At 40.8% G+C, this 10,814-nt stretch overlaps 1 protein-coding gene across 1 annotated transcript; it reads left to right on the forward strand.

Annotated features, from left to right (window-relative positions):
- Positions 1 to 164: 164 nt before the first annotated feature.
- GCK72_011553 (uncharacterized protein) lies at positions 165 to 2,752 on the forward strand (the record flags this gene model as incomplete). Its single annotated transcript, XM_003103965.2, has 5 exons — positions 165 to 416; positions 1,342 to 1,470; positions 1,524 to 1,658; positions 2,337 to 2,491; positions 2,641 to 2,752. The coding sequence occupies 5 exons, from the start codon at positions 165 to 167 to the stop codon at positions 2,750 to 2,752; spliced, it is 783 nt and encodes a 260-aa protein (XP_003104013.2).
- Between the last annotated feature and the right edge of the window lie 8,062 nt (positions 2,753 to 10,814).

Below are 10,814 nucleotides of genomic sequence, written 5' to 3' on the forward strand. Positions count from 1 at the left end.
TTGTCGACAAAATCGGGTTTCTTCTCATTTTTATCGATAAAAACGAAAATTTTGTCGATTTGTATCTATAAAAATCGACAGAACTTTAAATAATGACATTTTCCTATTTTTTGTCGACAAAAATTGAATTTTTATCAATAAATTGTCGATTTTCAGCGCCCAAAATGGACCAAGAAGCGTGTCTAGGTCTCCTCGACGACGTGGAAATGGATTCAGAAGACGTCGGCGATCCATCAGCTCCAGCGATGTCAGCTGCCGCCTATTTTCGTCAGATGAAAGCGGAACGACGCGTCACACCGAACGTCGTCAGGATTCAGAATCCGAGGGATGAGAAGAGAAGTTTGTCGCCAGAAGCGAAAAAGAAAAAGAGTCAATGGTTGGAGAGTGTCGGATTTCAGAAGGATGTGAAGACGGAGGTAAAAAATGCGAAAAAAGTCGATAAAAATCGATAAAATTTCGAAAATCCAGATTTTCAACCTCAAAATTCGATCCAATCAAATTTTTAATGCGATATTCGAATTCAGCTCGTTGAGACGCTTCAAATGACTATAATCTCGACCAGATTCGCTTTACGTTGTGTCTCACCACGAAACCGCCCGTTTACTGTAGTTTAAAGGCGCATAGGGGTCGAAAATTACAAATTGCTCCGAAATAGGTCGATATGGGGCTCAAATTAAAGCTAATAACGAGCTGAATGCAACTAAATAGGTCTCATCGCGAAATTCCTGGGTTACTGTAGTAAAAATTATCAAAAATCTAGTTTTTCAACCTCAAAACTTGATCCAATCAAATTTTTAATGCGATATTCGAATTCAGCTCGTCAAGACGCTTCGAATGACTATAATTTCGATCAGATCCGCTTTACGTTGAGTCCCACCACGAAACCGCCCGGGTTACTGTAGTTTAAAGGCGCATAGGGGTCGAAAAATTCAAATTGATTGGATTCTAGTCATGATTATACTCATTCAAACCGTATTGGCGTCCTCATTCCGAATATCACAATGAAAATTTACGGTGGCCGAGTTTTGGTGGCCTAGAATCCCGAAACTCGGCCATCACCGGTTTTTGAGGGGTTTTGAGCGGTTTTGATCGATTTTTCAAAACAGTTTTAGTTTTGAAGAAATATTAGACGATTTCTATCGCTATTTCTGTAAAAAATTAGACAATATACATGATGGCCGAGTTTTGGTGGCCTAGGATCGCAAAAGTCGGCCATCTGCGGTTTTGATTGGTTTTTTCGTTTTATTTGTAGTTTTCAGCGCAAAAAACGCATATTTTAGGTCAATTCAGTGCGAAATTCTCAATAATTTAGGAAAAATCCATAATTTTTACATTTTTCAGACCCCAACCACACTGATCCCATCGGAAGAGTGGCGCACAGCCAAATGTCGGGAATTTGGAGAATTTCGACAAAAAATGGTCGACAGAATCGCGAAAACCACACCGCTTATCATTAAAGATATGAAATCGGTAGAAAATTTTGTTTTTTACAAAAAAAAATTTTTTAATTCAAAAATTTTCAGCCAGACGAAGACAAATGGCACGAGATTCTGCTGGAAAAGTGTCTTCCCGAATTCCAGAATATTGCCACAAACTTCCCAAATCACACAGGAACCCCACCGGCGGTTCCAATGGTTTTGGCGATTCCGAAGAAGCATGTGAGTTGAAATTCCAGATGTAATTCGGATTACGGTAGCCCAATGCGTCTGAAATTAGCTTCATTGAATTCAGCTCGTCGGGACGCTTCAAATGAATATAATCATGCCCAGATTCGCTTCAATTTGTGTCCCACCACGACACCGCCCGGGTTACTGTAGATTAAAGGCGCATAAGGGTCGAAAATTTCAAATTGCTTCAAAATATGTCAATATGGACTCAAATTAAAGCTAATAACGAGCTGAAAACAACTGAATAGGTCTCATAACGAAATTCCCAGGGTTACTGTAGTTTAAAATTGAAAATCCAGTTTTTCAACCTCAAACTTGACCCAATTGAATTTTCAATGCGATATTCGAGTTCAGCTCGTCGAGACGCTTCAAATGATTATAATCTCGACTAGATTCGCTTCATGTTGAGTCTTACCACGAAATTCCTGGGTTACTGTAGTTTAAAGGCGCATAGAGGTCCTAAATTTCAAAGTGATTGGATTCCGGTCATGATTATACTTTTCTGAACCGCAAAAACCTGCTGATTCCGAATATCACAATAAAAAATTATGATGACCGAGTTTTGGTGGCCTAGGATCCCAAAACTCGGCCACCGCAGTTTTTAGAGGTTTTTAGACAGTTTTCCCTCCAAATTTTCGGATTTTTCGAAAAAAAACTAAATTTTTCCAGCTGAGTCAACTAATCGAGCATCTCGTCGAGTGGTCATCAGAAGAAGGATTGTCTCGTCCGATTCGTGAATGGATCTACGCATTACTCCTGGTTATTGATCTACCGCTCGTTCAAGACGTCGTTTCCGCGTTGAGGACGTTGGTGAAGGAGTGCAAGTGCGTTTTTTTTGTTTTTAGGCGGAAATTTGGAGAAAATCGATAAAAATACAGAAAAATTGCAAAAAAATCGAGCGAAATCGACCAAAAATTGATTTTTGCTGAAATTTTTTTCAGCATTTTCAGTCATTTTATCCATTTTTTTCCAGAAAACTCCGCGCACAGCTCCCTGTGGATCGAAAATCAGAAGCCTACGAGTACTCACTGTTCATCACGATTATTGGAAACTTTTTCGGGCAGAAAGACCTCGCGGATAATTAGTTAATTGATTAATTGATTGTTCTATTTTTGTATTTTTTCGGCATATCTCATTCTTTGATCTGAAAATCTTTGCTATTTTATGAATTTTGAACAAATTTCGACAATTTTTTAAAAACTGTAGTTTTAGACCTACTACTGTATTTGAAACCTCATATTCACTGTCTCTTTTGTATTTCTTCTCACCATTATTTTTTCTTTACAAAATCTTTCACATTTTTCAGAACCGACGCCAAATAGTTCTCGAAAACCTGGAAGAAAAAAGCCATGATGAGTGTAGACAACAATCACTCTAGCTTTTTTCAGATCCTCTTACGAGAGGTCTACGCACGCGTGTTAATCAGACGACTCCGGATAGGAGGCTTCGGCCGCTGTTCCATGCGTATAGGAGTCAGTTCTGCACGCACAGAAGATATACAAAGACGGGGATCCTCTTACGAGAGGTCTACGCACGCGTGTTAATCAGACAACTCCGGATAAGAGGCTTCGGCCGCTGTTCCATGCGTATGGGAGTCAGTTCTGCACGCACAGAAGATATACAAAGACGGGGATCCTCTTACGAGAGGTCTACGCACGCGTGTTAATCAGACGACTCCGGATAGGAGGCTTCGGCCGCTGTTCCATGCGTATGGGAGTCAGTTCTGCACGCACAGAAGATATACAAAGAACAGACGGAGATCCTCTTACGAGAGGTCTACGCACGCGTGTTAATCAGACAACTCCGGATAAGAGGCTTCGGCCGCTGTTCCATGCGTATAGGAGTCAGTTCTGCACGCACAGAAGATATACAAAGACGGGGATCCTCTTACGAGAGGTCTACGCACGCGTGTTAATCAGACAACTCCGGATAAGAGGCTTCGGCCGCTGTTCCATGCGTATGGGAGTCAGTTCTGCACGCACAGAAGATATACAAAGACGGGGATCCTCTTACGAGAGGTCTACGCACGCGTGTTAATCAGACGACTCCGGATAGGAGGCTTCGGCCGCTGTTCCATGCGTATGGGAGTCAGTTCTGCACGCACAGAAGATATACAAAGAACAGACGGAGATCCTCTTACGAGAGGTCTACGCACGCGTGTTAATCAGACAACTCCGGATAAGAGGCTTCGGCCGCTGTTCCATGCGTATGGGAGTCAGTTCTGCACGCACAGAAGATATACAAAGACGGGGATCCTCTTACGAGAGGTCTACGCACGCGTGTTAATCAGACGACTCCGGATAGGAGGCTTCGGCCGCTGTTCCATGCGTATGGGAGTCAGTTCTGCACGCACAGAAGATATACAAAGACGGGGATCCTCTTACGAGAGGTCTACGCACGCGTGTTAATCAGACAACTCCGTATAAGAGGCTTCGGCAGCTATTCCATGCGTATAGGAGTCAGTTCTGCACGCACAGAAGATATACAAAGACGGGGATCCTCTTACGAGAGGTCTACGCACGCGTGTTAATCAGACGACTCCGGATAAGAGGCTTCGGCCGCTGTTCCATGCGTATGGGAGTCAGTTCTGCACGCACAGAAGATATACAAAGACGGGGATCCTCTTACGAGAGGTCTACGCACGCGTGTTAATCAGACAACTCCGGATAAGAGGCTTCGGCCGCTGTTCCATGCGTATAGGAGTCAGTTCTGCACGCACAGAAGATATACAAAGAACAGACGGAGATCCTCTTACGAGAGGTCTACGCACGCGTGTTAATCAGACAACTCCGGATAAGAGGCTTCGGCAGCTATTCCATGCGTATAGGAGTCAGTTCTGCACGCACAGAAGATATACAAAGACGGAGATCCTCTTACGAGAGGTCTACGCACGCGTGTTAATCAGACAACTCCGGATAAGAGGCTTCGGCCGCTGTTCCATGCGTATGGGAGTCAGTTCTGCACGCACAGAAGATATACAAAGACGGGGATCCTCTTACGAGAGGTCTACGCACGCGTGTTAATCAGACAACTCCGGATAAGAGGCTTCGGCAGCTATTCCATGCGTATGGGAGTCAGTTCTGCACGCACAGAAGATATACAAAGACGGGGATCCTCTTACGAGAGGTCTACGCACGCGTGTTAATCAGACGACTCCGGATAGGAGGCTTCGGCCGCTGTTCCATGCGTATGGGAGTCAGTTCTGCACGCACAGAAGATATACAAAGACGGGGATCCTCTTACGAGAGGTCTACGCACGCGTGTTAATCAGACAACTCCGGATAAGAGGCTTCGGCCGTTGTTCCATGCGTATAGGAGTCAGTTCTGCACGCACAGAAGATATACAAAGAACAGACGGAGATCCTCTTACGAGAGGTCTACGCACGCGTGTTAATCAGACAACTCCGGATCAGAGGCTTCGGCCGCTGTTCCATGCGTATAGGAGTCAGTTCTGCACGCACAGAAGATATACAAAGAACAGACGGAGATCCTCTTACGAGAGGTCTACGCACGCGTGTTAATCAGACAACTCCGGATAAGAGGCTTCGGCAGCTATTCCATGCGTATAGGAGTCAGTTCTGCACGCACAGAAGATATACAAAGAACAGACGGAGATCCTCTTACGAGAGGTCTACGCACGCGTGTTAATCAGACAACTCCGGATAAGAGGCTTCGGCCGTTGTTCCATGCGTATAGGAGTCAGTTCTGCACGCACAGAAGATATACAAAGACGGAGATCCTCTTACGAGAGGTCTACGCACGCGTGTTAATCAGACAACTCCGGATAAGAGGCTTCGGCCGTTGTTCCATGCGTATAGGAGTCAGTTCTGCACGCACAATTCGCGATGATTACATCCACTCCAGTGATTAGATTTATGAGCGAATTAAGGATAAAAAAAATAGAACGGTGAAGACAACGACAACGCAGAAGGAATGGAGCTGATGAAGCAACTGGAAACTGGAGGAATTGTTTGTCATGAAAGTTGTTTAAATTTCTAACGTTTCAGACGGCTGCAAATACATCCTATTCCACTGACGATCAAATCCACGTGACGATCAAATTACTGACGGTTACCAATAACTACAGGTGAGGATATAGTGAATATAGCTGAAAATGAAATGAGAAATTATTTCAGAGTGGAGATGGAGAATCGATAAGTGTAAAGCGACAACGCTTAACAAATTGAACGCCTGAAAGTGGATCCGTCTAAATGGGAAGGCAGAGAAGATGAAGAACACTGAAACTCAAAGGAAAACGGATGAATTCTCTCAGCCGATACTCGAATTCGGCCTTTTCTCACGAAGCGAGTAAAATGTAAAATCTGTCGAGTGGTGAAACAAGTGGTTTTTTTGTTCAATTGAAAGAATATTATGATTGATTTATAGTGATTAATCTGAAAATAAATATTTATTGTGATCCCTGTTTTTTTAAATTCCTTTAAAAAAATTATTCATGGTAGAGGAATTAGAAAGAAACTGAGGTCAAAATGATAACATTGAGCAAATAAAACAATTAAAAAGAAAAAATCTGAGGGAAATTCAAAAACAATGGAAAATTGAAGATGTGGATGCAGAAGAAGAAGAAGAAGTTGGATTGGGAGGAGAGAAGCGTTTCTCACGAGATTCATCGACGCCAGGAAGACTGAAATTACGCACATGTACTAGCATATATTTAGAGACCACAACATTATTTTCAAACTCAGTTTTCTATTAAAATTTTCATCCTGGACAGTTCTTCAGGTATATCAAAGTACATTCCCAAAATTTTTCCCAAAAATATTTACTTTCTCCAAAGTTACAGGCCATTTTGTGACCCAAGGTTTCTACTGAATTTCTCTTGGGAGAATTCTCTCGTTTTCCTTACCACGCAAAAAATATTTTCTGTTTTCACGTTCAATCCGTCTAATTTTTGCAAAAATTGGGAAAGTCCGACCCAGAAGCCCTTTGATTAAAAGAAAAATGGAAATAATTAAAAATCTTTCGAAATAATTGGGACGAGCGGCAACGAAATTGTCAGTTATTGTACATTACATTAGCAAATCGCCATCCGGTCCGTATCATAACATAGTCATAAAACCCGTCGAAATCTACATTTTGGTATACTTTTCAGTTTAGAATATTGATTTGGAAGAGAGTTATGAGCGGAACGGCAATTTGGTCAGTGTATCTTTGTCAGTGTATTTACAAGTCTAAAACTCAATTTTTGTTGTTGACAACGTTTTACCTCCATTTCACTGCAATATCAAAGGAATGACTGTCGTACTATATTTTTCAGTTCATAATTTTGAGTTAATAATTTCCGCGGATTTCCGTGATGTTTTTATGTGAGACACTTTGCCGAGTTCGGATAAAAAAAGCTGATCATGATTCTTCTGAAGGTAACGGTACTCATTGGGTCTGCAACGACTTTGTCACTACTCTTGCTGTACACTGTATAGTACATGAAAAGCACTTTTATTCAAACAATCATTTTAATTTTAATTTTGCAGCAGAAGTTTTTCCCTTGAATGAATGGGCTCTGCCAATAATTGAATAGGCAGTCTTCGCCGAGCTCGGGTTTTTGACGAATCGTTCTCGAAATATATTTGTATTTTCTGAAATTTTTTAAATGTTTCTTTCTCCTGCTATTTTGATGCTAAATGCGGGTGAAATGAGGTTGAACGTAGCGAGAAAACACAGACATCAAAAGTCTACTCACCTGCAGATTTTGGACTGTAATTCCAGTTTCTTTGCGATTGAGTGCCCCCCATCCGAAAGTTATTCGAAAGATGTAGACATGATGCGTTCCGCCACAACCGATGTTCGGGACCCAATCGCACTATAATTGAATTATAAATTTTTAAAGATAAACAGAATGTATGCCTTACTTCATAATATTCTGGGGCGAAAAAGCTGACGAGGGCAAAGAAAATAAAAAATTTCATTTCGCACACGATGGAAATTATTCTTTCCATGACTATACTCAAAAAATCCTGTGACGACACAGGCCTCTTGCCAATATACAATGCTGAAAGGTACTTTATAAAACTGTACCAAGATGTTTAATTTGCCTCACCTTATAGTATCCTAAGAAGATAACCATAAGACGACAAGAATTAGCATGACTTCCATGTAGGGAGACAATAAAGGAAGCGTTCTCTGTAAGACTCGAGCATCGTCATAGTACATTGAGGCCTAGAGTTTCTAAAGCAGTTAGTGCCTTTCTTTTTTTACAAACATGTACTATGGGTCTCTAGTAACCCACATCCACATTATTGGCTCCCAGCTCGCGGGTACGGTAGTACATACGGTCACTTACATTTTTCCTGTTCATTTCCTGGAAATTCCAAACATTCTCCATCTTATGCTTGTTGAACTGATCCAAAACACTGACGTTATCGTTTCCAAATCCATTATAATTCCATAAAAAGCAATAATTGTTGTTTTTCGACATCCATTCCGTTAGGATATCTGAAAATTATTGCTTTAATTCACCCAATATCACTCGAAATCGGAAATGAAAATTTTTCAATTATGTCATTTGCACCTACCGTACCCGCGAGCTGAGAGCCAATAATGTGGATATAGGTTACTAGAGACTCATAGTACGGGCACACGTTGCTCGGTTCTCTTACAGAGAACGTACTATATACCACAGAATAGAAATGAAACAAAATTGAAGCGCCGCGTTGAATCGAAAGCAAAACATCTGACAAAGTGTTGAATCACCCTTTTAGGGAATCTCGTCGTCCCATTCGATGTTTAACGTAAAGTTGTCAACAACAACAATGGAACTTGTAAATACACTGACAAAGTTACACTGACCAAATTAACGTTCCGCTCATAACTCGCTTCAAAATGAATATTTTGAGCTGAAAAAATACCGCAAAATGTAGATCTCGGCGAGTTCTATGTATGTGATATAATACAGGCTGGATGGCTATTCGTTAATGTGCCACGGGTCGAGAAAAAGTGCAAAACGACGAGGAAAATCCATTCTAGGCCGGCTCCAACGGAAGAGGGGTATTCTGGAAAAGTATTCATAATTGAAAACACTGACTAAATTACACCGCTCAATTCTGTTTGTCAATGTAATTTGGTCATTGTATTTTGGGTTAAGACCGGGCCAGAATGGCCTGATTTAGCAATTTTCTTAGCAATTTTTGTTAATTTGCCACGGGCCCAAAAAACGCAACAATTGCCCGCGGCACATTAACGAATAGCCATCCAGCCTGTATCATATCACAGACATAGAGCTCACCGAGATCTACATTTTGCGTTATTTTTCTGCTCATAACATTGAGTTTGCATCCTCCCTCATTTTTCTTCACTTTTTCGCCAAGTCTTTTTACAAATACTGAAAATAATAAAACTGCATTATTTTTCACGCTATTGCTCAATTTTGACGCTTATTGTGCGTTTTCTAGCATTTTCGCATCCAATTTTCATATTTTTCCACGAATTTCGAGTTTTCCGAGTAGCGGTTGTTTAACTCATTTTCTCAGCTGCAAAGTTTTGAAATACAAAGTTCTTGTAGATTTATCCGCATTAAAAAATATGAAAATATACAGAAACTACTAATTCCTTCTGTTACTTGGATTACGGAGCCCAAAACATCTGAAATTAGGTCCATTGAATTCAGCTCGTTGAGACGGTTTGAAAGAGTATAATCATGATATGATTTGGTGAAAATTGGGTCTCGCCACGAAACCGTCCGGGTACTGTAGTTTAAAGGCGCATAGGGATCGAAAATTTCAAATTGCTTCGAAATGGGTCGATATGGGGCTCAAATTAAAGCTAATGGCGAGCGGCAGATACTCTTTTGCTTTGGAATCTTCTGCTATCGGGTCATCTGCTATTTCGTCTCTTATGCTATAGTGACTCTTCTGCTATTTTTGACTCATCTGCTATAACTCTTCTGCTATTTCCAAACTCTTCTGCTATTTTCGACTCATCTGCTATTGATAGTCTCAGCTGCTATAAATTTAGCTCAGCTGCTATTTTTCTTGCCTGTACTCCCAGGGGCATTAGAAGAGGGTCACTAAATCTTGGGGGCATTTCACTGACAGTGCTCACAGAAAAAAGTTGGAGCACCCGGATGAAAGGAAGTTAAAAATTCTTTAAGAATTAGTACTGACTTCTGGAAGAAAATGGATTGCAAGCGTCTTTTTATGACCGAGAAAGTTTTTTAAGCAAGTTTCTTTCAAGCTTTTTTTTTCAATTTATGAACAAGACGAGCTGAGATAATGAACACGTTTCAATGTAAAGAAATCTGGGAAATACATTCAATACATGAACAGTGGCGAGTAGAGGTAGGAATAAAGAAGTTTCTCGTTATTATCATCACAGGAATGATTACTATAACTAGGATTACTTTGGATAAAACAATGGGACGGAATGGTGGTTGAATGAGTGAGATCGACAGGGAATATTCAGAACGGGGGCCTTGATACAAAATTTATACATACATCTAAGCACATGAATGGACTACTGAGAAAAGATGAAAAAATACAATACAATTGCGATGAAAAATCCAGGAAACTTGACGAGTATTTTGTTAAAGCAGGTGATCCGATAGGTGGAAGTTTCATAAGAGAGTCGATAATCTTTTTTCCCGATGAAAAACGTTCCAAACGGGCAGAATGATGTTGGACACGACTTCTTATTTTTTCTCTGAAAAAATGTTAAATTCTGCACTTCAACGGCTCAAAATGTCACAATAGAAACGAAAATGAAGCTAGCTGAGGAAACGATAGCAACAGAGAAAATAGCAGAGGAGGGGATAGCAACAGAGAAAATAGCAGAGGAGACCGTAGCAACAGAGAAAATAGCAGAGGAGACGGTAGCAACAGAGAAAATAGCAGAGGCGACAGAAGAAGCTAGTAGGAATATGTCGAAAACTAGCTGAAAATACTGTGAAAATAGGTTTAAGTATCTACAAGTGACAGACTAATCACCTTATTGAGCAGAGGGAAGAAAAACAGCAAAACCGCAAATTCGAAAACAGCCAAAGTTCCTACCGAGAAGCGAATTTTTGGGAAAAACCTATGTATGAATGATGATCGTTGCACTAAATTAGTGAAAAGCTTCACCTAAAACAGAAAATTACATAAAAATGTCAGAAAAACTACCAAAAACGGTGAAAAAAGACGAAAAAACATCGAAAAC

The sequence above is a fragment of the Caenorhabditis remanei genome, chromosome III (assembly GCF_010183535.1).
Source record: "Caenorhabditis remanei strain PX506 chromosome III, whole genome shotgun sequence".
Classification (NCBI taxonomy): Eukaryota; Metazoa; Nematoda; class Chromadorea; order Rhabditida; family Rhabditidae; genus Caenorhabditis; species Caenorhabditis remanei.